This window comes from Callorhinus ursinus, unplaced genomic scaffold, assembly GCF_003265705.2.
Source record: "Callorhinus ursinus isolate GAN/ISIS: 27379988/994484 unplaced genomic scaffold, GSC_fseal_2.0 scaffold42, whole genome shotgun sequence".
Lineage (NCBI taxonomy): Eukaryota > Metazoa > Chordata > Mammalia > Carnivora > Otariidae > Callorhinus > Callorhinus ursinus.
Genome location: NW_027397104.1, coordinates 1,781,196 through 1,808,795, shown reverse-complemented (window position 1 = coordinate 1,808,795; position 27,600 = coordinate 1,781,196). Strand labels below are relative to the sequence as shown.

The following is a 27,600-nucleotide window of genomic DNA, read 5'->3' as shown; positions in this document are numbered from 1 at the left end:
GCTGTCCCTGTTGGAGCTGCACCAGGAGTATGCTAGAGTGGGACGGAATAGCTGGTGCTGCTCCAAGGACAGTGTCTATTTGGGCGGGGGAGGGCTGCACTGCAGGCACGTGTGTAGTTTTCAGGTGCGGATTGATGAGTGTGTTCGACAAATGGCTGACATCCTGGGCCAGGTGCGGGGCCCAGGGAATGCATCCCCCAACGCCAGGGCCTCGGTGGCACAGGATGCAGACAGTGTGCTCCGGCCTCTCATGGACTTCCTGGATGGCAAGTGAGTACAGTGCTTGACTGTCCTATGGGATAGGCAAAGCAGAGGCAATCAGATGGAGAAACCTGTCAGGGAAGGGGGCTCTCAAACTCTCACTCAAGCTTACCTGTTCCTTGGGCCTACAGCCTCACACTCTTTGCCACTGTGTGTGAGAAGACAGTCCTGAAGCGTGTACTGAAGGAGCTCTGGCGAGTGGTAATGAACACAATGGAAAGGATGATTGTTCTACCCCCACTCACTGACCAGACAGTAAGGACACTCCCCTTCCACTTCCTCTGGCTGTCTCCCCTGTCTTGCCCCACACTTCCTGATCGAGTTTGGAGTCCTCTGCTTTTGACCGATCCCCTCTCTGCCCAGGGCACCCAGCTGATCTTCACTGCTGCCAAGGAGCTGAGCCATATTTCCAAACTCAAGGTACTGTGGAGTTATGGGATCCTTCTGAGGCTGGGGGTGACAGGGTGCCAGGAGGAAGGAAATTTGAGCTTTGGAGACAGAAGAGGAAGAGAATGAGAGGAACATGTAGTGTGAGTCGGTGGGTGGGGGAAAGACTGTCATGACAGCCCCAAGCTGTCCTGATGCTGTTGCTTTCTCTGGGTTTCCAGGACCACATGGTACGAGAGGAAACCCGGAGTCTCACTCCAAAGCAGTGTGCCATCCTTGACCTTGCTCTGGACACCATCAAGGTGGAGACCTCCCCTTTCTCCAGACAGTCCTACTACCCTACCTCAGTCACACTACCTCATGGCCCTGGCATTCCACTCTGCCAGACTGATGTCCCCTGGGCTCTTGCCACCCCATATCCAGAAGGGAGTGATTTTTTTATGTCTGTTTCTTTCTCTGCTATGTCCATATTTCTGCTTGGGAGCAACCAAAAGTTACCTCCTTTATGGTCTCAGATTACCACAGACCCAGAGCACTTATTCCTGGGTTTTGAGTACAGTTCAGTTTACTTAGTTCCTCGTTGCCATTCCTGAATATTTTCCACTGGGAATTAATCTTCCAGATCCTCATACCCCAGATCTAGCAGAAATTTCCCTCTTCCACTTATATATAAATTCATTTGGGTTTTCTACTACCCATTCCTTCACTCAACCAGGCAACATATGCCCATGGCACTGTGCACTATGAAGGATACAGAGAGAATCAGATATAGTTCCTAGATTTAAGATCCTTATAATTTGGTAAGGCTGTAATAAGGCAGGTACACATGAACCGTGATGCAGGGCACTTGAAAGAGGTTTGTCATAAGTATAATGTTCTCTAAGAGTTCAGAGGGGTAAAAGAGCACTTCTGGCTACTCTCTCTGCCTGAAATGCTTCTATTCCCATATCTTTGCTTCTCTGGATACATCCATACTTCATAGACCTGCATCCAGGAATGTGGTCATCCCTTACTGCTCCTACCCAAATAATACTCTTCACCTGAGAGATTGTGACTCTTATGTGGTATTCCTTATCTTGTTTATTGAATGGCTTATTGTCCTCACCATCTTCTTTTGGCATCTTCACTGAGCTTCTGCTCAGATGTGATTTCTCTGAGGACAGTGTAGAAAGCTGCCTCTCTGTAAGGGGAGAAGGCTGTAGCAGGTATTCTTTTGTCTTTCAGCAATACTTTCATGCTGGAGGTAATGGGCTGAAGAAAACCTTCCTGGAGAAGAGCCCAGATCTGCAGTCCCTACGCTATGCCCTGTCTCTGTACACACAGACCACAGACACACTCATCAAAACCTTTGTGCGCTCACAGACTGCCCAGGGTAAGGCCTAAGAACTTTGGATGCCTATCTCTACTCCTTGATACATTTCTGCCTCTAGGGAGTCAATATCTTCCAGCCCTTAAGGAGGATATAGGTACTTCTTCAGAGAGCCTATCAAATTCAGATCCCAGGATTTCTTGAGGGACCCCAGTGCTCACCCCCACACCATACCCATACCAGACAGGAAAATCACAGGGACCTGGGAAATGTGCCTGAGATTCTTTTCCCAGATATTGCCCTGCTAGTGCATGTTTATCAAGGAGTATACCCTGTCTGTTAGGAAGTATCTGTCAGGAAGCCTTGAGAATGCATGGGTGAGACACTGATGAAAACTGATAGCTTTGGGAATCTTGTTGGAAGTTGTCCTGGGGGGAGAAAGGCAAAAGACTACAGATTGGTGTGGATGAGGAAAAAGACTAGGAGAGTCAAACTATGGGAGCAATTGAAGAGAGGATATGGATCATGGGGCTCTGTGCATATCTGAGGTTCCAGCCTCATGGGTGATGCTAATGCATAGGGACCCAGGCAGCTGGTTTTCTCCCAGGGACTTCCAGTCCTTAGAACCCCTCCCTGTCTTAGGCAGGCCTCTCTATAACAAAACACATCCATCTAGATATGGTTCAGACTGAAATTCTGCCCGGGGCCCTGTGAAATTCTGCCCCTAGCCCTGGAGCAGGGCCCTCCCAGGAAAGACTTTCAGGCACATTTGTTATTTCTTCTTCCGGGAAACGCGGGTGTGATGCCTGGAGGAATGAATCTGATGGCGGGAGTGGGAGGATTTAGGCCTTCCTGAGCTGTGGATTCAGAGCACAGAGCTGACCTCAAGGGGAAGAGGGATAGACTAGAGTTGAGGGAAGGTGAAAAGATGCAAGGGACTTGCTCCATTTTCCACATCTGTTCTTTTTTTTTTTCCCACATCTGTTCTTATTTCAAGTCCAGGATGGGAAGAAGAGAGAGCAAAGAAGTTATGAACCTTGCTCAAGGGAACAGGGAGATCTTTTACAGAGCTGTACATGGAAAGACCTGTAACATCAGGGGAGGATCTGAGTTAATCCAGAAAGGCTTTTTAGAAATCCTGAACTTTAGGCTATAAGTAAAGATGAGGAAAGGCTGAAATGGGTACATATGTGGTAAGAGCAAGGGTGGATACTGCAGGGAGGATCCGAGTGTGTGTGTGTACCTTTTGTACCCATTGCTTTATCAGTTAAGGCCTAGGAAATTAGAGCCTACAATGGCTCTCTTTCCTGGCCTGATGGTCTCAAATACCTTCTCTCTGTATGTTCTTTTGCTTTTCCCCCCATGATCTGGTTGACCTTTGACCCATGAAGTTTAATTTGTAGCACTGGGGCATTGACCCCAGCTCTTTGACCTCTCTTCACCTCATCTCTGTGCTCCATCAAAATATGTGTAGAGTTGCTCCGAATGGCTGTTAACTCCTTGACCTCTAACTGATTCTTCTTTCTCTGTCCTGCTGCTGCTACTACTTCTTGACTTGCCTGTTCTCACTCAGTGCATGATGGGAAAGGTATTAGGTTTACAGCTAATGAGGACATTCGGCCGGAAAAGGGTATGTTGTATACCTTGCACATGTGAATCTAACATAAGCTAACACTGTTCCCTATGAACTAGAATGAACTGCTTAGGCTGGCGGTAGGGGAGCTATGTGTCAAAGTCTAGAAGCTTTATCCCAAGTCTCAGAGATGAGCAATGTATTCATACAGTCTGAGATGGGGTTGCAGTAGTTCCATCCTCAGGATTCCCCCACCCCTCCACTTGCGGACAAAGTTTTACCTGGGTTGCAGGGTACTGGTATTTTCCCAAAATAGTGATACCTCTGCTGAAGGGAGCCTACAAACTGGCCAGAGACGGGTGCCTGGGTGGCTCAGTCGTTAGGCGTCTGCCTTCAGCTCGGGTTGTGATCCCAGTGTCCTGGGATCGAGCCCCGCATTGGGCTCCCTGCTCCACAGGAGGCCTGCTTCTCCCTCTCCCACTCCCCCTGCCTGTGTTCTCTCTCTCGCTGTGTCTCTCTCTGTCAAATAAATAAATAAAATCTTAAAAAAAAAAAGAAAAAAAACTGGCCAGAGATTGGGACTGGGAAGTCGCTTGTAGAGGGGTCCAGGTGTGAATAGGACAAAGTCTGAGCAGGGCAGCCTCCCAACCAGGGGCCTCCTGGAATCTGAGGATAAGTGGGAGAGTAGAGAGTATTACCTTTGGCTAGAAGGGACCCACATTGTTCCATTGAGACACCATGGGGTGGACACAATTCCCAGACAAAGATACAAGGTGGCAGTACTGTCCTTCTCTCTAATGTCTTTCAGTGAAAAATTCTTCAGCCTAGGAGATAAGAGAGGTTTGGGGAACCTGAAAGATTCCTGGTGCATTTTTGGAACATTTCACCTGAGATGTTGTCAGCCTAATGTATTTTAATACACAGCTTCATTCTTTATCCCCTTGCTTTCCCTTCTCCCATTGCTTACTTCTCCATGGCTACTTTGGGTGATTGCTTCAGGCTTTAGGGTGTAAGGTGGTGGCCTCCTAACTCCTCAGTTTTACCTGGGATAATTAGGCCTGAAGTCTTAAGAGTTCTTCAGTGAGGGATCAACTGATCATCTGTCCTTCAGGGTCTGGTGTGGATGATCCTGTGGGAGAAGTCTCTATTCAGGTGGACTTGTTTACACATCCTGGAACTGGGGAGCACAAGGTCACAGTGAAAGGTGAGTGGCACAGACTTACAGGTCTCAGACCTTTTCTTATGCAGTGGCCTCATCGGTTGAAGGCAGGGGCTGCTTTATCTCAGTCCTCCGACTTAGCCCTCCTCCAAGGGGAATGCCACCTGGGAACACTTGGTGGAATCCCTCACAGGCTTCCTTTGTTTGGGCAGTGGTAGCTGCCAATGACCTCAAGTGGCAGACAGCAGGTATGTTCCGGCCCTTTGTGGAAGTGACCATGATTGGCCCACACCAAAGTGACAAGAAGAGGAAGTTCACAACCAAATCAAAGAGCAACAACTGGGCTCCCAAGTACAATGAGACATTTCACTTGTGAGTTATGGGGTTAGGGAACCTGCAGGACTCTGGGATGGGGGTGAGCAGGGGCATAAGACTTGGGAGGGGAGAGATGGGTTGGATGGTGGCTGGGGTGAATTCAGTTGAAGACTCTTTCAGCTCTGGCCTCCTCCCTTTCACCCACCTTGTGCTCACAGCCTCCTGGGAAATGAAGAGGGACCAGAAGCCTATGAATTGCAAATATGTGTGAAAGATTACTGCTTTGCCCGTGAGGATCGTGTTCTGGGGCTGGCTGTGATGCCTCTGAGGGATGTGGCAGCCAAAGGCAGCTGTGCTTGCTGGTGCCCCTTGGGCCGGAAGATCCACATGGATGAGACAGGCATGACTATTCTCCGGATTCTATCTCAGAGGAGCAATGACGAAGTGGCTCGAGAGTTTGTGAAGCTCAAATCGGAGTCTCGTTCCATAGAAGAGGGAAGCTGAGCACCTAGGTTCCTGTGCCAACCAGATGGCATCAGTTCCACAAGTCATGGCCAGTGAGAGTTACTATGTAGCCAGCTTAGGATCCTCATAGTTGAGAGGCTGACTCCTTCAGTTTAAGGAAATTAAAGGAAAAATTGGGGGTGGTAAGAGTATGGCTTTTCACAGAAAGGGTCATGAATCCCTCCCTGACCAGCAGGTCTGTGGTGCTAGGAACTGGGCTGTGGGGGTTACTGCATAAGGAGGTTTTCCATAAAGGGAGGGACAGACATTGATGAGAGTGTCATTCATTCTTGGTAGACACTCCTTCACCCCACACCCCATCTCCACCCCTCTCCATGCCATACCTTATCCAGCTAGACCCATACATATCAACCATTAGAAGAACAAGTTTAGAGAGCTTGGAGCATGTACCTGGTTAGCTAAATAGTCAGTTGAGCATCCAGGTGTTGCTGAGCCCTATAGTCTGGATTGGAGTATGGCCAGGGCAGGAACATACAGAATAGAATTTAGACTCTCCCTTAAGCAGGATCCACTGGTTTTGGGTGGCTCCATGAAAACAAGGCTTTGAGACTGAACAAGATACCTTCTAGAAATGAGCTGTGCTAATCTTTTCCCCCAAATTATATGTCATGAGTAGAATGAGGTTCACATGATACTTCAGAGCCCTGAGCAGAATATTCTTTGGAACGCAAGCACCAGAGGCCACCTGCCCAGGAGTCCCCCTCCCTCATTCCTGTAGGAAGGGGAGCAATGATATTTCAGGACATGAGAGGCTATTCCTTTGTGTATGCACCTGAGGGCTAGTTGAAGGATCCAGGAGAGAGGGCTGTATTTTCTTCTTGGGCAGGCTCTGAACAAAGCCAAAAATTGTAGAAACCAGTCTAGAAGGAGTCCTCCTCACCTATGGCTACTGCCTTCTGGTTGTCCTCTCCTTTGCGGAAAGAATCTAGTCTTTGGCCTCACTCCCCTTCATCTAGGTCAGCTGCTCTTCCCCTCACAGATATTCAGTCCTACAGAAGGAGCTTAGCCTATGGTCCCTCTGTACAGGCTGGATGGAGGAGGCATCAACATTCCTTGGGAAGTCAGAGACAAACTTTTAGGAGGTTGTATGGACTTCTCAGGTCCTTGATCAGAGATGTGACATGGTTCTTGGATATCCTTGGTAGCAGCCTCCTGGACCTCCTGAGGACTCTGTGTTATCCACAGCTGTACTGGCCATTACATGTAACAAGAAACTAAGCATCTTTGCTGTTGTTAATTATTGTACGTGCCATTGTTACAGGACATTTTTGGCTAGTCTGTAATAAATTATAGCAGCCTTTGGGGTCTGGTAATTCTTTTAAGGTGTGGAAAGCTGTAGAAATGACTATCCTGTATAATCCTGTATAACAGTAAATTTTGTACCTGGCACTTGCTGCCTCATCCCCCCAGCAAGTGATGGAACCTAAAGCAACTCTGGATAAGCACCATGCAGTAAAGCAGGTAATGGGCTAGCATCTTGGCCTTGACCTGAGACTACCAATCCAGTTAACAGAGTCATGGGACCCAAGGTATCAGCTTCCTGCAGAACGTCCAGATGTCATGTGCTAGTAAGGGTGTGCCTCTGGGGATTGGTAGGAGGCTGAGGCTGTCATGTACAGGACAGAGAAGTAGTCCTAGGAGTAGAAACTGGCCTTTCGTTTGGGAAAATTCAAGGAAGGAAAGCTGGAGTAAAAAGTCTCCTCCTATATTGGAAGAAACAAGGTAGAAGTGAGGCCTCTTGGAACGGGAATCAGAGAAGCTGACACAAGAAAGTGCTTACCTAGTTTCTTAGCCCTTGTGGGGTGGGAGCTGAGTGGGAGCACAAGACAGGGGATTAACTCCAGCTTTCCAGTTCATTTCCATTTGCTTGCTAAATAAATCCTTAGAATTCAGTTCCCCAGTCATTTTTAAATTTCCTCCTTCTTCCCCAAGCCATTTGCCCTCTATCATTTCTGCCTTAAACTTTTGTTGAATCCATTGTCTTACCTCAGTTCCCAGTACAAGTGGAATAGTGGCTCTTAGTTCCTCTTGTCTGTATTACTGTGATAATCACCTGCCTCCGTTCTGCCCCTGCCCTCCTCACATACTCTGGTAGGCCTCTCTCCTGTTAAAACTATTCAGTGGTTATCTATCATAGCCTTCGGGTTGAAATTCTAAGACCCTCCAAGACAGTGCAGACATCCCCCCTACCATCCTGTAGCTATTCTAAAGCACTTCCCTGAAGTTACAACCCCATACACACACTGTGCACTCCTACCCCTCTGTGCCTTGGCACATTCTGTTCCCCTTTTTGCTGGAATGGCCTGCAGGCTTTTTCACGGCCTTCTAGGTTCTGGTACTTCGTGGCAGCCTTTAGGACCCAACCAACCCTGAACCCCTTCACAACAGCACTTTACATAGTTACAATTTACTTGTTTGTCTTCCTCAAAAGTCTGTGATCCACCCAAAGGCAGGGTCTGAGTATTTCACTTGTGTACCTCAGCAGCCGGCACAAAGGGCGTTCAGGTACTTAGAGCCAGGCCAACAACTGCAGGACCCCTTCGGGAAACCAAGGCAGGGTGGGGCGGTTGGCGGGCTCCCGAGGAGAGGGGTGTGGTTGGAGGTGGGCTTGCGGGGAAGGGCGTGGTCAGGGGCGGGGCTCTGCTCTAGGCCCAAACCTGGGGCTCTAGGGCGCCTGCGCAGGAAGCGTTAAGATGGAGATCGCTGGAGTTGACGGCTACACTGCAATGGTGAGCAAGAAGCGCCCGAAGGTGGCGCCGGAGGAGAGGTTATTGCCTTCTCCCTCCCAACACTGAAGAGACTAACCCCGTACTACCTGACATTCGTACAGATCTGTGTACTTCCCACTAATACCTGTCTATCCTCATACTTTTCTTGTAAACAGTTCTCCCAATACTCCCCGAGGTTATTGCCCGCTCCCCATACTTGAAGTATACATAAGGGTTTTCCAGACACTCCAGAGAAGATCTATTTGCCCAAATACCTAGCAAAGGGGATATTTATTCCCAACTAAATACTTCCCAAAGTGGGACACATTTATCCAGTTACCTAATGAAACAGTTAACCCCAAACCCCTAGCTAAGGCACATTCTATTAACTCTGGAGTTTTTCCACTTCTCCAGCAATATCCAGATTCACCGAGAAAAAGCATAAATCTTCTACCACACTTGACTTGACCGCTATCATTCTCTCATATGGCACAGGAGACCTCCATAAAGAAAAGTCAAACTCTGACTGGGTATCCATGGCTTGCAACAGCCTTGCGAGTTTGAATTAGTAGCTATTTAAAACCAGATTTCACATTTAAAAAATGCAGATTTCCAGCTTTTTTTTTTTTAAAGGAAGATCTGTTAACTTTTAACTCACATTCCCACAAAGCCGCTGGTGGTTGGAACTGAGAAGCAATTGTTAATTTACGATAGTTCATTATAGACTCCATTACTCCTTGTTTATTTACAGTGGGCTTTGCTTTATTTGCCTGGCATCTGGTAGGCATTTGAATTTGTGCCTCTTATGTAGGACTTTGGTTTGGGTCATTTTTTGAGCCAACACTTTGAGCTTTTAATGGAAAGTGAAATCCAAAGGAGATGGCTAATATGTTTAGATTGTTTTGGTTTCTGCAGTGTTCTGATAAGGATCAGAAATCATCCTAATAGCTAAAACCCAGGGTGAAATCTGTACCAAAGTCTTTGTGGTAAGAGAATTCAATCAAAATACTTATAGGTAGCTCTCGTGTATATTTGATCTTGAAGAAAGCCAGTTTTGCCCAGCCCCTCTTTGGTGAGGTCAGGCCAAGGACAAGAGGTTACTTGTTTCTCTTTGAAGACCTGGTTTTGTAAGGGCCTGGCTCTAGTCTGTACAGGAAGTGATGTCTCAAAAGTGCTGTCTCCCTTGTTCCAAAACACACAGATGGTAACCTTCCTTCCTCCCTCAGGAAAATAACAGGCCTCATAATAATCAAGAATGGTGATCATCTGGGGCACCTGGGTGACTCAGTTGGTTAAGTGTCTGCCTTCAGCTTATATAATGATCTCACGGTCCTGGGATCGAGCCCCACATCGGGCTCCCTGCTCAGCAGGAAGCCTGCTTCTCCCTCTCCTGCTCCCCCTGCCTGTCCTCTCTCTCGTTCTCTCTCTCTCTATCAAATAAGTAAATAAAATCTTTTTTTTTAAATATTTGTTTGACAGACAGTGAGAGAGGGAATGCAAGCAGGGGGAGTGGGAGAGGGAGAAGCAGGCTTCCCACTGAACAGGGAGCCGAATGCTGGGTTCGATCCCAGGACCCTGGGATCATGACCTGAGCTGAAGGCAGACGCTTAACAGCTAAGCCCCCCAGGTGCCCCAAATAAATAAAATCTTAAAAAAATGGTGATAATCTGCAGGCTATATCTAATCAGAAGTAGAATAGAAGTGCCTTTAATAATGGATTTTTAAAAAAGATTTATTTATCTTAGAGAACACCAGCGGGAGGGGCACAGGGAGAGAGAATCTCAAGCAGACTCCACGCTGAGAGCAGACCCCATCGTGGGGCTCAATCTCATGACCCTGAGATCAGTCTGAGCAGAAACCAAGAATTCTTTGCTTAACCAACCACCCAGATGCCCCAATAGTGGATTTTTAAAGGAGCAAAATCACTTCTTTGAACACAAGTGTATGATCTACCTATTCATTGTGAATATTCAGACTCACTCCCTAAATGAAACTGTTATACCTAGAAGCAGAATAGCAAAGCTGAAAAAGCCACATGGAATAATGAAAATGGTATTGAAGTAGAAGTGAAAAAACATGAATACTGGTATCAGCTCTACTACGTACTAATAAAGGGACCTCGCTTTTTAACTTCTCAGAGGCTCAGTTTCCTGCATCTGTTAAAATAGACTAATAATTCCTCCCATGTCTACCTCAGAGGGAGCAAATGGGCTCATTTAAATGTGAAAGCACTTTGAAAACTATACACTTTCTCTAGGTTATAAGGACTATTATTATAAATGATCCTCTGAGTTCTGATTAACTTCTAAGGAATTAGTCTTGCATCACAGGTTCAAAATGAGCAAATCTTTGCTGGGCACATCTTATATGCCAAATAGCTACCTAGGCACAAGGCCTAGCACTGAACAAAACAAAAACAATAAATTTAAGAGTGAGTCATTAGCATATTAAATGCCCACTAAGTACCCAGTGCAGTATCACAGCATGGTGAAGCAATAGGAAGAATCTAGATGATGGGTTTAGGTTTGCCACTATTCTGTAGCTGTGTAAAACTAAACCTCCGCATCTATAAAATAAGGAAGTTAGACAAGGTAACCACTAAGGCTCCTTCTAAAATACGTTTGTCATTAGAGATTCTAATTGCTGAAGTTCCCTACTGCTAAAAGCTTATTGTCCTGCAGGGATGATCAGACTAATGAAACTGAACGATCATAGAACTGTAGGACAATAGAGTACTAATGTCACACTAGATACAGCACAGTAGTGGTAACAACAGTGTTTTTCTGTAGGTAACAGAATTTAGAGAGGCTTCTTGGAAGACCAGGGAGTCCCAGAAGGATGGAAAACTTTGGATCTGAGGGAAGGAAGGAGAGTCTGTTATAGATATTAGAAATTTAATGAATGGAATTGCAACAACATGCCGGGTTTTTTTGTTTGTTTTCCTAGTTTATCAGAATCCTTGCAGAAAAACAGCTGGTGCATTCAAAAGGGTTTAACTGAAGAGAGTTTAACCAAAGGGTTGTTTACAGAAGTATGATCAGTATTCACAGGAATTAGAAAGGAATGTTGAAATACATCAACAGTGGCAAGTTAGTAGGACTCCTAGCCCTGAGGGGAAAGAGGAAGGAGTGTTGTTACCAGAGCCCACTTACAGCTACAATCTGGAAGAAGGACTGCCTGACAAGAGCTATGGCCATAAGGGCTAAGCAGTTGCTATAAACAGAAATGAAGTAAAGAAATAGATGCTCTAACCTTTCTCTCTCTCTTCCTGCTCTCAGGTCTGCAGCTAGTGCTTTCCATTGGCAAAATCCAAACAGAAGCCTAGGGGTAAGGTAGTTTGGGTGATGTAGTTCATAGAGATCAGCTTCCCACAATAGGGCAGTGGGAGGAGGCACAGCACACAGAATAACCAGCATACAAGGGATCTAGGCAAGGAAAAGTCACCACCCTGGACTCTTACCAAGAAAGTTTTACCTAAGTTCATAAATTCAAAATCTACTTTAAGGCTTAGTCTCCTTAGTCTCCTTAGCTGTGAAATGGGGATAGTAATGCTTTTGTCCCAGGGTGATTGTGAGGATTCTATGGAGGGTGGGAGGTACAAAACTGGAGACTCTGAGGTTAATGATGGTGGCCTGAACTTAGGTAGAAGCTTCGGGGATAGAGGAAGTAGATGACTATTCCAAGTTAACTCTTTATTAATGAGGAAAAATACAGAATTTAATAATTAATTACAAATGGGAGAGTGAAAGAAAGCATTGTCAAAGACGACTCTTAGGTTTCTGGCTTGGGCCACTAGGTGAATGGTAAGACTAGTAACTGATGTTCAAAGACAGGAAATACAAGAGAAAGCATAGATTTTGGGTGTGTGAGAGATGGGGAATAGAGATTCAGTTTTGTAAATGTAGATTTTTTTTAATTGTGGTAAAATACACATGTGAAATTTACTACTTTAACCATATAAAAATATCACAATTCAGTGGCATTAAGTCTATTCACAGTGTTGTACAACTGTCACTAATACTTATTCCAGACCTTTTTCATCACCCCAAAAGGAAACCCCATCCGTATTAAGCAGTCATTCTTCAGTACCTGTAGATTTTGACATTTGTGTGACATCCAAAAACAGATGTTAAGTAGCTATTTGGATATGTAATACTGGAGCTCAAAATAAAAATTCGGACTGAAGGATGTAGATTTTTGAATCATTAGCATATAGATAGGGAGTTCTTAACCTGCGGCCTATGGACCTGAGTGAGAATCCCAGTCTTGAATTGGATGTAAAATGTATATAGGTGTGTATGTTTATTTTTTTTAAAGATTTTATTTATTTGAGAGAGAGCACACAAGTTGGGGGGGGGTAGAGGGAGAAGCAGACTCCCCACTGAGCAGGACTCAAGTCCCAGGACCTTCAGATCATGACCTGAGCCGAAGGCAGATGCTTAACCGACTGAGCCACCCAGGTGCCCCAGTGTGTATGTTTATTTTTATGAAGAAAGAGCATTAATCAGATTCTCAAAGGAATTTCCTAACCTGAACAAAGTTACTAATCAATGATGCTTATAGTAAATGAAGCCAGTGAGGGGATTGGGGGAAGTGGTTAAGAAAACAGGGAAAGTGAGTAGTGAGAAAAGAATGAGGATGGGACCTTGTAACATTTAAGGTATAGAGAGTTCCAAAGGGTGTTCTCTTAAATACAAGAAATAAAATTCATGTCTGCTTCAAGATAAGTAAAGGCTTTTAAAGGGCAATGTCATTTTCTAGTTGTTAGATATACCTCACAGGTTGCCTTTGTCAAATACCCAAACATTCATTTCATAAACTCATTCATTTGTGCTCTTGAATAGATGGTCTAATTAAGTGACTAGCCATAACTTCTTCCTGATCTAGTCTTATTTTTGGCCATTAGGTTGGTGGGGAGAGTATCATTTACAAAGTCAATAATAGAGAATTGACTAAGTTGTCATAATTTGCAACAAGCATGTGTACACGCCTATGTGTATCTAGTATATTGTGGACTTTATGATAAACCAGTAGTTCTCCAAGTATGGGATCTGAACCAACAGCATCAGCATCACCTGAATTTGTAAGAAATGTTAAGTTGTTGGGTCCTACCACAGACCTGCTGAATCAGAAACTCACGGGACCCAGCCTTTCAGGTGATTCTGATGCAAGTTAAAGTTTGAGAACAACTGTGATAGACCATTCCTGGCCAACTTGTTTCAGTTCATAAATAAAACCTGGTTTCCTGGTTCTTTCATTAACTTTTATTTGGTAAGATATGGATGGCAACATTTTGCAATGTCTGATGAGCTCCTCATGAAAAAAGTTGAACATTCTTGTCTATTTGTGACCTTCTCCACCACTCTGAATTACTGATACAAATACTATTCCCTACATGTTATTTTCTTCTTTGGTGTGTAGTACTTATCTTCAACATAAATTGCAAACTGTCAAGTTATTAAAATGCCATGGAAAAGGAAACAATTATTTATGCAAATACTCTGTCTTATCCATCCAGCCCTTTGTTTTGGAATCTCCCAGTCCTCTGAGTCATAGCCTTGGTTTCAGAGATTATGAAATGAACCTCACTGAATTGCACCCTTCTTCTCTCTTCTCTACCCCATCAAGACATTTTTCAGCTACGTGGCCTTGCCTAGAGATGCAATAGCTATGTACAAATCCCTTGAGTTCCCTAACATTAGTTGCCGTAGTCAGAAAAAAAGTAGAAGCCACAGACTGAATTTGAAGAGAATTGGACTTTGTTATCAAGGCCAATTAGGGAGTGTTTTCAGCTTCTGCTAGTTCAAGGGATAAGCCAGATAGCACAGTATTTTAGTTATTTCTGTTTTTCTAAGAAGATTGTACACTAATTGAAGGCATGGATGATGTCTTATCTTTTACCATGTTTTAACTAACACATACTAGGCACACAAACACTTGCCAAATTAGATTTCCTTAATCCAGAAGTTAGAAGATAAAGAGTTTTAATTCTGGCTCTACTTCTAAGCCACTTTGAGTTAACTTAATTGACCTCTGTTTTCCTCATTCTGAGACAGATATAGTTTTATCCTGCTTACTTCTCAGTATCTTTATAAGAATCTAAAAAGAGAATATATATATAAAGTACTCTTTAAAAGTTCAGAGAACTCTGTAAATGTGAGGTTACATAATAATCTTGATTTTATATGCTCTCTATTTTAGAGGAATAGTTCATTGTGGATTGTGAAGAGAAGATAGTATAGTGGGCTAGAAGTTGAGATGCTGGTTTTAATCCTGATCCCCTTTAAATTCTTTGGGTCTTAATTTTCTTTTATCTCAAATGAGAAGCACAGAGCAAATTGGTATGGTGGTTCCCACCCTTGGTTATACATTGAAATCACCTGGTACTGAAAAATGCTGATGCATGCTAGGCCTCGAGAATTTTTTCTTCTCTTTTGCAGCCAAGGTTTGTTTTATTTGTTTGTTTAAATCAGCAAAACCATTATTCCGATACAGTCTTACAGAAAATTCCAGGTTACCAGTGAAGCTTCTGCAGTCATTTTTTTAGGACTTTAAGCTCTGCCAATCTTTTTTTCTCATATCCCATTTTAGAACTCCTAAGGCTTCATAGAACACTGTTAGAAAAACATTGGGATAGACCATTTTCAAGATCTCTTCCAGCTCCAAAACAATGTTAGGACCTTATGCCTTCTCACAAGATCTCTGTCCTTTTTCTTAACGCCAATCTGACCCAGTGTCAGACTGATTATTGGAGGCTGGCTTTCAATTTACCTCCTGCTGTTTACGCATTACGTTCGGTCTTTTGCTGCAAGGCAATGAATAGTCTAAAATTTAATAGGCAAAAAGACCTCCTGGGTTTCTTGTTGCCATCCCTCCCAGAGATTGTGAGTCAGTACATCCAGAGTGGGGGCCAGGTTGTCTGTATTTTCCACAAACACTTTTCATGTTTTTGAAACAATTGGTTCATGGACCATGCTTTTGGGAACGATTGCTCTAAGAGGTCTAAAGAAATAAGGGATGCTGAAATGGGGGGACATAGTGGAATAGTGGATTTTCTCCTGAGCTCAGTGCCAGATCTACCAAAGAGGAGCATGTGGGCATTTAAGACTTTAAATTCTATTCCATGGTATTTGACCACAGTTTTGTTTTTGTCTACCCACAAAGCCAGGAAATTGGTTGCTGTGCTCTCAGAGCACTCATTAAAGGATTGAATTAAGCCCACCAAGAAGCTTCTTACAATTTTGGATCTCTAAGAAACTTCTTAGGGGAGGACACAGACTTGACTTCCCTCTGATCTGGCTTTGAGACTATTTTTGCTGCAAAGGTGGGAGGAAAAAAAATTACAAAATTGAACTTGAGGTTATTGTAGAAATTCTTTGGCTATAGCCACTGATGATACTAGTTCACATTAATTCACACAGAGAGTAATGTTTAAGTGGTTTTTTTTTAATTTTTAAATTTTTTTAAATTAAATTAAAAATTTTTTAAGATTTTATTTATTTATTTGACACAGAGAGAAAGACAGCCTAGAAAGGGAACACAAGCAGGAAGAATAGGAGAGGGAGAAGCAGGCTCCCCCGATGCGGGGCTCGATCCCAGGACCCTGGGATCATGACCCGAGCAGAAGGCAGACGTTTAACGACTGAGCCACCCAGGCACCCCTGACTGTTGTTTTAGAGGGCAGTGAGAGGAATGTTCTACCTAAAGCCTTGAGGCAGACAGATAAGTGATTTAATTTTTGAAGGTGTTTACACAGAAAGCCAAAGGTCTGTTGTGATAACCATTGTGTAAGTATCTCTAGCAAAAAGTAAAGGTGAGTGAATGTTTCTCATCTATGTACTTTCAAAGGGAAATAGGAGTAGTCCAACAGAAACTTTCACTGGGCTCATTGATATAATTGTAATTATTGATATTATAGTAAGATGAACCATGATTTGAACACTCGACATCCTTTTTCCATGTGAACTTAAGACGATCAAAAGGGTATTGTTGAATTTGTTTCCCTCTCTGTAGAGATCTAAATTAATAACTCATTTCTCCAATCCCAGACCATACAATTTGCATTCTTAGTATCACAGTTTGCCTCATTAATATCAGTCAGTTTCTGTTGTGGCTATTTTGGAGAAAGCTTAGACTTGCCACCAATGTCTGGAACTAAAGTCTCCACATAATTCCAACCAAAGGACTGTTGACTATTTGAGAGGGTTTCCCCCAACAAAAGGAAAACTTTTTGTCATCGTTCTTTGTGGATATGCTTTTGAAAAATTTTAAAAATAGTAAAAGAGCTATCAGTGTGTGTGTTTGAGGAAGAGAGAGGGTGGTTTTCGGTTTAGTGAAACAAAAGCAATTCTATTTGAACTACATTTGTTGTCATAATTTTAAAAGCTGACGGGACACCTAGCCGGGTCAGTCAGTAAAGTATGAGACTCTTAATCACTGGGTTGTGAGTTCGAGCCCCCCATTGGGTGTGGAGCTTTTAAAAATATATATATATACATATATATATATATTTTTTAAGCTGAGCTTTGAAGAATGGGTGGATGGATTTTAGCTAAATCAAGGAATGTGCAAGTTACATAAAAGAGAATTACCCTGAAATTGGGAAGGGAGAATTGTTAAAAATCTCACATGACATCTTTTGTAGTTTGAACCTTTCTTTGACTTAGGTATACTCAATGCATATGTAAAATCTTATATACATTTATCTGAAAATTGCCATTATTGTCTGCATTGGTAGCTCTCCAAATCCTATGCTTGTGCTTATGAAGGAAGAATCTTTAGTGCTGCCATTACATTTGACTCAGTTCTTACATACGGAATTTCATTCTCCTTGGCCTTGTTCATAATCTCTTCTTGTCTCATGATAGCATCAGCATATTTCTGCATTTACAGACATATTATCTGGTTAAGATCTTGAGATATCCAGGCAGATCCTTTGCCCATCTTTGTCTTGCTCTCTTTGTTTTTATGGTAGTTCCCTAAACAGATTTTTAGAGCTGAGACTGTTTCCTTTTAATGTCCTTCAATGTAGGTTGTTGACATAGTGTCAAAGCATTGTTCAGTGAAACCCGTTCTGAGCTTGGGGCAGAACATTTCAGTTGAGGTAAGGCTTTGATGATCTGTTTCAATCAAAGGAATAACAAGTTTTAGAATATATGTATATATGTGTATATATATCTATAAATTCTTAACTCTTTTTTCGGGGGGTGATGAATAATTGAGCATATTGAGAACTTTTAAAATCATCCAGGTTTTTACAGACAATTTCAGGAGGTTCACAAAGTTTCTGAAGGTCCTCTATTGAGCCTTGGCTTAGAAAACAAAAGCAGATGCCTGGCTGGCTCAGTCAGTAGAGCATATGACTCTTGATCTTGGGGTCGTGAGTTGGGTGTAGACATTACTAAAAAAATAAACTTAAAAAAAAAAGAAAACAAAAACAAGCAAACAAACCCTTTCCAGGCAGTGGCTAAACAGTATATCATTCAAGCAATTCTGCATAAATTTGATTTCTTAATTTATGTTAAACAGCATTAAGTTCGTAGATATACCTGGAGTACAGATAGTCTGTATTCTACAATTGTGTACTTTATTTCTCAGATCTTTCTTTAGAAGTGAGATTGGCCCAAAGTGGGGGAGGGGGGCAAGATTGGATTTAAAAAAAAAAAAAGGCTGATAAGAGCTCCAAGAAAAGGGGAACGAACCATAATCCAGGCAAAGATGAATGTTGAGGGACTCAAGGAGTTCCAGACCCAGACAAAGGTAACATTGGAGACAAAGGTCAGTGAGGAAGGTTGAGTTCAAAGCACTAGGTAGAGGACAAAACTGGGCCTCACAGAATAAAAGAGGCAACAAGAAACACAAAAATATTGATGGAACAGGTTTGAATTTTTTTTTAATTTAAAAAAATTGAATTGGTAAAACACATATAATATTACCTTTTTTTTTTTTTTTTTTAAAGATTTTATTTAGGGCGCCTGGGTGGCTCAGTTGGTTAAGCGACTGCCTTCGGCTCAGGTCATGATCCCGCAGTCCCGGGATCGAGTCCCACATTGGACTCCCTGCTCACTGGGGAGTCTGCTTCTCCCTCTGACCCTACCCCCTCTCGTGCACTCTCCCTCACTCTCTCTCAAATAAACAAATAAAATCTTTAAAAAATTTTTTATTTATTTGACAGAGAGAGCGTACAAGTAGGGGAAGTGGCAGGCAGAGGGAGAGCGAGAAGCAGGCTCTCCACTGAGCAGAGAGTCCAGGGTCATGACCTGAGCCAAAGGCAGACGCTCAACCAACTGAGCCATCCAGGCACCCCTATAATATTACCATCTTAACCATTTTTTTAAGATTTTTAATTTATTTTTTGACAGAGAGAGACATAGCGAGAAGAGGGAACACAAGCAGGGGGAGTGGGAGAGGGAGAATCATGCTTCCCATGGAGCAGGGAGCCCGATGTAGGGCTCAATCCCAGGACCCTGGGATTATGACCTGAGCCAAAGGCAGATGCCTAACGACTGAACCACCCAGGCGCCCCCATCTTAACCATTTTTAAGTGTACAACTCAGTGGCTTTAAGTCCATTCACACTGTTGGGCAACCATTACCACCATTCATCTCAGAACTCTTTTCGTCTTACTTAACTGAAACTCTGTACCTGTTAAGCATTAACTCCCATTCCTCCAACCCCTGGTTCTTGGCAATTACCATTTTTCTTTTTGTCTCTATGAATTTGACTACTATAGGTGCCTCAAGTAAGTGGAATCCATAGTATGTTTTTTCTGTGACTGGCTTATTTCACTCAAAATAATGTTCTCAGTGTTCATCTATGTTGTAGCATGTGTCATAATATCCTTTTTAAGATTGAATATTACAGTGTATGTATATATACCACATTTTGTCCATTCATATGTTGTTGGACATTTGGGTTGCTTCTATTCCTTGACTATTATGAATAGTGCTTCCATGAACATGAGTGTACAAATACCTCTTCAAGTCCCTGCTTTCAGTTCTTTTGGGTGTGTCCCTAGAGGCGAAATTGCTAGATTTTATGGTAATTCTATTTTTAATTTTTTAAGGATTCACCATACTGGTTTTCATAACAGCCACACCATTTTACATTCCCAGCAATAGTGCACAAGAGTTCTAATTTCTCCACATCTTTGACAATACTTATTATTATTTTAATAGTAGCCATCCTAATGAATGCAATGGAGCAGGTTTGGGACAAAAAACTTGGAAAGACACCCTGAGACTATAGTACTTAAAGAACTTTTTAAGGCACCAGTGTATGGGGAGGGAGGTGTTAAGAGAACAGAGCAGGGGCACCTGGGTGGCTTAGTCAGCGGAGCATCAGACTCTTAGTTTTGGCTCAGGTCACGATCCTCAGGGTTGTGGGTTCAAGCAGCTCGAGGAGTCTGCTTGAGATTCTTTCCTTACCCCTTCCCTCCTCTCCCCCCGACCCCCCACTATTGCACATACATATGCATGCTCTCTCTAAATAAATAAACTCTAAAAAAAATAAATAAAACAAAAAAACCTATTGAGCTGTGCCTGGGTGGCTTAGTCAGTTGAATGACTAACTCTTGGTTTCCACTCAGGTCATGGTCTCAAGGTTGAGGGATCGAGCTCCACTCTCAGCAGGGAGTTTGCTTGAAACTCTCTCCCTCTGCCCTCCCCGCTGCTCGCTTGCACTGACTCTCTCTCCCTGGAATAAATAAGTCTTTAAAAAATTATTGATTTTTATATTGATTATATATCTGGAGGTCTCTTAATTTTCATGAGGAGGTTATCAAATTAATGCCCAGCTTAGGTGGTTATTAGTATCTGAATCTGCTTTGTGCAGATTCAGATTGTGCAGGACTGGATCTCATGACCCTGAGATCATGACCTGAGCCGAAATCAAGAGTAAGACACTTAACTGACTAAGCCAACCAGGCACCCCTCAATAGTTTGCTTAATAGCAATTACCAATTAGAAAATATAATACAAGGAAGATTCCATTCATATTAGAAACAAAACCTTAAAATATCTAAGACTAAGCATAAAAAGAAATGCACAAAAACCTATATGAAGAAAACTTTAAGACTATTGATGGACAGGGGCTCCTGAGTGGCTCAGTTGGTTAAACAACTGCCTTCAGCTCAGGTCATGATCCTGGAGTCCCGGGATCGAGTCCCACATCGGGCTCCCTGCTCAGCAGGGAATCGGCTTCTCCCTCTGCCCCTCCCCCCTCTCATGTGCTCTCTCTCAAATAAATAAAATCTTTAAAAAAAAAAAAAGACTATTGATGGACATGGGCGCCTGGGTGGCTCAGTCGTTAAGCGTCTGCCTTCGGCTCAGGTCATGATCCCAGGATCCTGGGATCGAGCCCTGCATCGGGCTCCCTGCTCTGCGGGAAGCCTGCTTCTCCCTCTCCCACTCCCCCTGCTTGTGTTCCCTCTCTCACTGTGCCTCTGTCTAATAAATAAATAAAAATCTTAAAAAAAAAAGACTATTGATGGACAAAAAGATGGCCTGAATAAATGGCAAAACAGGGCATGTTCCTCAATGATGTACAGTGGCTCCCATTTTCACTCAGAGTAAAAGCCAAGGTCCTTACCAAACAACAACAAAACCCCCAGGACTCTTAAATACAGAGAACAAACTGGTGGCTGCCAGAGGGGAGTTCGGTGGGGTGATGGGTGAAACAGAGCAAGGGGATCGAGAGTACACTTATGTAATGAACACTGAGTAATGTATAGAATTGTTGAATCATTATATTGTACACCTGAAACTAATACAACACTGTATGTTAATTATACTTCAGTTAAAAAAAAGTTGAGGTCCTCGCAATGGCCTTTTAGATTGTGAATATTCTGTCCCCGCCTTGCCTGATCTCTCCTACCACTCTGCTCCTCACCTCGCTGCTGCAGCTACTCTGGCTTTCCTGCTTTTCCTTAAAACAGTCTGTTCTCATTATTCCTTCTGATTGCAACACTCTTCCTCCAGATAAGCCTTTGGTTAACTCCCTTGTCCACTTCAAGTTTTTGCTCAGTCTCATCTTTTCTGTAAGGCCTACATGAATTTTCAGCTCCACACCACTCCCCCATCCTCCAGAGAGTGGAGAGGGGCTGGAAACGGAGTTAATAATTGATCATGCCTATGTGAGGAAGCCTCCATAAAATTCCGTGCGGGGTTCAGAGAGCTTCTAGGCTATCAGACGCATCCGCGTGAGGAGTTGGTTTTGCACCCCAACTCCACTGCAGTGGATGCTCCTGCACTCACACCCTCTCAGACCTCGCCCTATGTATCTCTTCATCTGGCTGTTCATCTGTATCCTCTATCATAGCCTTTAATAAACTGATAAATATCTCCCTGAGTGAGCTGCTCTAGAAAATTAATTGAACCTGAGAAGAGGGTCATTGGAACCTCTGATCTATAGCTGGTTGATCAGAAGCACAGGTGATAGCTTGAGCTTACAATTAATGTCTGAAATTGGGGAGTGGGGGATTTTCATAAGGCTGTACTTTTTACCTTGAGATCTGATGCTATCTCTGGGTAGATAGTGTCAGAATTGACTTAAATTATAGGATACCCAGCTGGTATTGTCAGAGACTTGCTTATTGTAAGGACACCCTCCCTCCCGCCGCTGCTGTCTCATACATTTGGTGACCAAAAGTGTCAAGTGAAGTGTTCTGTGTGAGGAGTAAAGGAGACTCAAAGGAGAGACAGTAGGGAAGACTGGGTTTTCCCTACCTAGGAAGGAAAGCTGAAGTTTTTCCTTTACACACCTATCTTTGTTTAAAAAGTTTATTTGATTATCAGGGGAAAAAATATTTGGATCTATTCTTCACCAAGACTTTCACTGCTGTTGTAAAACACAGATCAAATATCATTTTCCCCATTAAACTTTTCTTGATTTCTCTGACTAGAATAACTATCTTCCCTCCAAACCATTTTGGTACTTTGTTTACTATCCCCTCCTCCAAGTTCCCTTAAGGCAATTACCATTTGCATTATATTTATTTGTACCATTAGAGCTAATTCCTTTCCCTATTCACAGTCTTCATTTTCGTATCTCACTGTAACATGTACATGGTAAGGTTTTTTGTTTTTGTTTTGTCTCCAGCTTTGAGGGGATATAATTGACATATATTGTGTAAGTTTAAGATGTACAACATGATATATATTGCAAAATGCACATAGTAGGTACTAAGTGAACATTTACTAGACTAAAGATTAAATTAGAAAATGAAGAAAATAAAAGGTGTCAGGGATTCCCATCATTTTTGCAGCTGTGATATCCCATAACTATGATTTTGATATTACAGTACCCCTTATCAAACTCCTTAAAATGACTATTATGACTGCTATTGTTGTTTCTATTGTTTTTAATAAACTAAAAAGTGAACTTTAATAGAATTAATTTTTAGGATCTCTTCATTATTTTAGAAAGAACTAGAACAATTTGAGGTGTTTTATGACCAGTGTTAGAAGTCGTGTTTTAAATCCTGCTATGTTGGAGGTATCCATTCAGTTAGATCTTTCCAATAAGCTAGTTGCCAAGTTTAACTTCGGCGATAACGAGTCAGCACACAGGCATTATGTCTTTTGTGACATAACTTTACTGTCCCCCATCCTGCCTTTCCCCAAACAGAAGTGATTACTGTTTTCTCTGTGCTCCAACTGAAGCTACTTCTATTATCCCGCTGTTGTGTAATTACTTTTTTATGTGTCTGTCTTCCCTTCTAAATAGTGAGCTCTTTAAGGATAGGGATTGTGGGGCGCCTGGGTGGCTCAGTTGGTTGAACGACTGCCTTCGGCTCAGGTCATGATCCTGGAGTCCCGGGATGGAGTCCCACATCGGGCTCCCTGCTCAGCGGGGAGTCTGCTTCTCCCTCTGACCCTCTTCCCTCTCGTGCTTTCTATCTCTCATTCTCTCTCTCTCTGAAATAAATAAATAAAATTAAAAAAAAAAAGGATAGGGATTGTGTGTTGATAATTTCCACTTTCCCCATAGTTTCTGGGACTGGGACATTGTGGGTATTAAATAAATGATAGATGTGTTAATATAAATAAAGTATATTCTGACAAGAATTCTGGCTAAATGACTATACCAAAGACAATCTCTTCAGATGGCTTAGTGGTAAAATGTCAGGATTTGATTAAATGATGAATTTTATGTATTCAGCCTATGGTATGGTTAATTGCCCTTAAGAACCTTTTCTTTATTTGTTGTTGTTGTTTTGGGTTTTTGTTTTGTTTTGTTTTAAGTAATCTCTACAGCCTACGTGGGGCTTAACTCACAACCCTGAGATCAAGAGTTGCATGCTCTATCTATTGAGCCAGCCAGGCACCTTTAAGAGCCTTCTCTTTGTAAACCACATTTTGTTTGGATCCTACCCATTTCTCTATCTCATTGTCTTTCATCTTTCACCTGGAATTTGTAGGAGGTAAATAGTGACTGAGAGGTCAGTTGTTACTCCACCACCATCTCTAAGAACTTGGAAATAAGGGAAGTTAGACTTATGACTGAGGATTAAATTGTAACATTAACATATATCAAAGCAAAGTTATCAAAAATCACCTTAAAAAGGAAAACCGGACAAATTAAGACTTGACTAAAGATATTTATCTAAAGAACATTCATTGAAGCACTATTGGTTAGCAGTGGCAACATAGAAACAGGACAGCAAGAGGCATACTTCAGTTGTGCCTAACTGTCCAAGGGAGAGAAGGTTGTGCCTAACTGTCCAAGGGAGAGAATGTAGCCAACCAACTTGAACATTCCTATCTCTCATCTGTGGCCTGATGCTATTAAACCTTTGAAACATGCAATTTAATTTCCCTACCTCAAATTCCAAGTTCATCAAGCAACTTTCTTTCTGATTATGACTCGTTTCTTATGTGTATCTTTCTACAAGGAGAAAATGAACTTCATGCCAAAGCAAATATTATCATCACTATGACAGTTAATCTATTTCATTGAAAATAATCATTTACCATTCTGGTTTTACATCAGCCTCTGACCCCTTTTTAATGTTAGTTTGAATTGTAGGTTCTATCTCAGTAAAGAGCCAAAACCAAGTTTCTGAGCTTAAAACAGTGAATTCAAGATAAATTCCACTTTGTTGAATTTTACCTCATATAATTGTCAAATGTAACCCCTTCACATCCTCCCCATTGCCATTGCCTTAATTCACCTACTTATTATTTTTCCTCTGGATTAAAATAATAGCATCTCAACTCATTTTCTGGCTATCAGTCAGAATACACTGCACACTGATGTATCTTTAAAACATGTTTCATTATGTTAACTTTTAAAGTATTTAATGGCATTCTGCAATGTCCTCCATTCCGTTACCTTTCATATCTTGTTCCTCAGCCCTGCCTGGAAAATTCTGTCTCCCATATTCATTAAGCTAACTTATATTAATGCTTTAAGACTCAGCACAGGATCTGCTCCAAGAAACTTTACCTGACCCCCACAATTTGGTTTAGATATTCCTCTTTTGCACTTCCATGACATCCTGTCCTTACCTCTATCATTCTATCCACTACACTATAGAGCAATTGTTTACTCATATGTCTCCCCTACTGGACAGTGAATTTCTTCATTGCAGCGATAGGGATATTGTCTGAATCTTTTCTATATTCCCTAGCTCTTAGTATAATACTTGATCTGTTAAATGAATTTAAGAACCTCTCTTATAACTTTATTCATTTCACTTAAACTTCAACAAGGGGCGCCTGGGTGGCTCAGATGGTTGGGCGTCAGCCTTCGGCTTGGGTTGTGATCCCAGGGTCCTGGGATCAAGTCCCGCATCGGGCTCCCTGCTCCTTGGGAGCCTGCTTCTCCCTCTGCCTCTCTCTCTCTCTGTCTCTCATGAATAAATAAATAAATAAATAAATAAATAAATAAATAAATAAATAAACTTCAACAAGCTTCTGCAGTCTCCTTTCATCTCTTCCAATATGAACATTTATCCCTAGCTACTTTTTTCCCCACTTTGAACTTGTCACACTCTTGCTGTTTCTTCAGAGCCATATGACCAACAAACTACCATGTGTATGTGCATGTGTGTCCATTAAGGAGATTGTCAGGTTATCACAAGTTTGTGAAATATCATTTTAATATATAATTCCTCATGGGGCACCTGGGTGGCTCAGTTGTTAAGCGTCTGCCTTCAGTTCGGGTCATGATCCCAAGGTCCTGGGATTAAGCCCCCGCATCGGGCTCCCTGCTCAGTGGGAAGCCTGCTTCTCCCTCTCCTACTCCCCCACCTGTGTTCCCTCTCTCACCGTCTCTCTCTCTCTCTGCCAAATAAATAAATAAAATCTTTAAAAAAAAGAGAGAGAGATTTCAAGATTCTAGCAGAATCTTGTCATTTATTAAAATATATATATATAATTCCTCCTGTAGAATACAATATGATTGAATAAAAATAGTTTAAGTAAAATGTAATTGAAAATGTAGGTAACCTTGCATGGTGCACTGGGTGTTATGAACAAACAATGAATCATGGAACACTGCATCAAAAACTAATGGTGTAATATATGGTGATTAACATAACAATAAAAAAAATTAAAAAAAAAAAAGAAAATGTAGGTAACCTCTGGCTCTTAAAATTACTACATAAACGATAGCAAATAGACAAAAAAAAAATCTTTGAGATGAAAATTCTAAGCAGTTGGCTAGGTTCACCCACTACATTAATGAGTACTGCACACCACACAGAGCATCCAATTGAGAGTTATGCTTCAATAAAATCACTCTATGGGGATTTTCAAGGTCTTGTGAGCTTTCAAGGTTGCTCATGAAATTTATACAAATACTGAATCTGAGAATGCCAGGTCTGTAGTACCACATATATATGCTAGGCTTGATGATGTATTAAACAATGTAAGTTATGGTTTTTGACCTCAAAAAGTATACAGATGTTTCCCTTTACTCAAAGGACTCATGAATTTCCACCTCCTCTAGGAAATCCTATTTTGAAGAGGTAGTGAATGAATGGTTTCTTTACAGATACATTTTTAATTATTGAATAATGACTGTGATTGCATTAGATTTATAGATTAATCTGGGGGATAATTTGTATTTTTTGCAATATTGAGTCTCCTTATCCAGGAGACTCAATTTCTCTCAATTTCTCTATTAATTCAGGTCTTCTTCTGTGGCCCTCAGTAAAATTTTGTATCTTTTCATATAGACCCATACATTTAGTTATTTATTTTTTAAAGATTTTATTTATTTGACAGAGAGAGACACAGTGAGAGAGGGAGCACAAGCAGGGGGAGTGGGAGAGGAAGAAGCAGGCTTCCCGCCGAGCAGGGAGCCCGATGTGGGGCTCGAACCCAGGACCCTGGGATCATGACCTGAGCCGAAGGCAGACACTTAACGACTGAGCCACCCAGGCGCCCCTAGACCCATACATTTATTGTTAGGTTTATTCATAGATATTTTAAATTTTGTTGCTATTTAAGTGGTACTTTTTCCATTATTTTTTCTGATTATTATAAGTATCTAGAAAGGCTATTTCATTGTAAATTTATTTTGTGACTGGGCACCTTACCAAAATCTTATTTCTATAATTTCTAGAGTCATGGAGTAGTGCTAAGATTGGAAAGGAGGAGCGGTGGAAATTTTCTTGTCCAACCTTCTCATGTACAGATAAGACTCAGAGTAGTCCAAACAGGTTTGATTGAAATCTTAGATCTCATGAATCTCTAGTCATTGAGTTTGACAAAATATGGTAAAGAGGCAAGGGAGCAAGACTGAGACAACAGACTGCTAAGGTTGGACCTCTTAAATCTGTATCTTGATGTGGTCATCACCAATCCAAGCTTTACAAATTCAGAAATTCAATGTACAGCTTGTCTTAGGAGTGACCCGGTCTCAGGAGATCAATTCACTCCTTTCTTTCTGGCAAGAAAAATTTATCAACAAGACAACTAAGTTGGAAGTTTAACATGGAAAATCTAATAACATCCAGGGCATTATATTCTCATGGCCAGCTCTACTCAGGAGAGCAAATTAGAGATCCCAGAATCACAGCAAAGAGAACGGGATGTTTTTATGTGGTATTTACATTAAGATATGGTACTCTGATATTCTTTTCTGTTTTAATCATGATATTAGATAAATGTCCAATGATATTTCTTTCCAAATAACTCTGATAGGCATTATAATGAGAGAAAACTTTCCCTAGGCAATGGCTGAAACAGTGATAAATGTTTCAGTATTTTCTCTTCTAAAAACTGTCATTCCTTCACTCTCTCGTAACCAACATGTTAGTTTTAAAGAGTAGAGCTTCTCTTAGATTAGCTCTATTTTAACTCCATGGCTTCCTTTCTAGAGAAGAACCCTAAGCTCCATGCTGAAATGTATTTAG

The 27,600-nt window shown here is 41.9% G+C and overlaps 2 protein-coding genes and 1 long non-coding RNA gene across 24 annotated transcripts in view; 2 read left to right on the top strand and 1 right to left on the bottom strand.

The window, feature by feature from the left end:
• Positions 1-6,826, top strand: part of UNC13B (unc-13 homolog B) — a 215,324-nt gene extending 208,498 nt beyond the window's left edge. For 12 of the 21 annotated variants that reach the window (XM_073881400.1, XM_073881406.1, XM_073881405.1 and 9 more), the window contains 8 exons: positions 118-270; positions 393-681; positions 870-950; positions 1,873-2,020; positions 3,531-3,587; positions 4,642-4,734; positions 4,902-5,061; positions 5,223-6,826. In XM_073881400.1, coding sequence (XP_073737501.1) covers positions 118-270; positions 393-681; positions 870-950; positions 1,873-2,020; positions 3,531-3,587; positions 4,642-4,734; positions 4,902-5,061; positions 5,223-5,508 — 1,267 coding nt within the window. In that variant the 3' untranslated portion in view covers positions 5,509-6,826. The remainder of the gene's footprint in view (positions 1-117; positions 271-392; positions 682-869; positions 951-1,872; positions 2,021-3,530; positions 3,588-4,641; positions 4,735-4,901; positions 5,062-5,222) is intronic. The other 9 variants (XM_073881402.1, XM_073881410.1, XM_073881395.1 and 6 more) reach the window with 4 other exon arrangements.
• LOC141370676 (uncharacterized) lies at positions 175-8,094 on the bottom strand. Its single transcript, XR_012374931.1, has 3 exons — positions 7,999-8,094; positions 4,229-4,354; positions 175-292 (listed from the first exon to the last, which is right to left on the bottom strand). It is a non-coding gene; the product is annotated as an uncharacterized lncRNA (long non-coding RNA).
• A 122-nt stretch (positions 8,095-8,216) lies between these two features.
• The window catches only part of LOC112809601 (phospholipid-transporting ATPase FetA-like), a 108,679-nt gene continuing 89,295 nt past the window's right edge, over positions 8,217-27,600 (top strand). Inside the window, exon 1 of one of the 2 annotated variants that reach the window (XM_073881386.1) lies at positions 8,217-8,258. The gene's annotated coding sequence lies outside the window, so the exon portion shown is untranslated. The remainder of the gene's footprint in view (positions 8,259-27,600) is intronic. The other variant, XM_073881387.1, reaches the window with a different exon arrangement.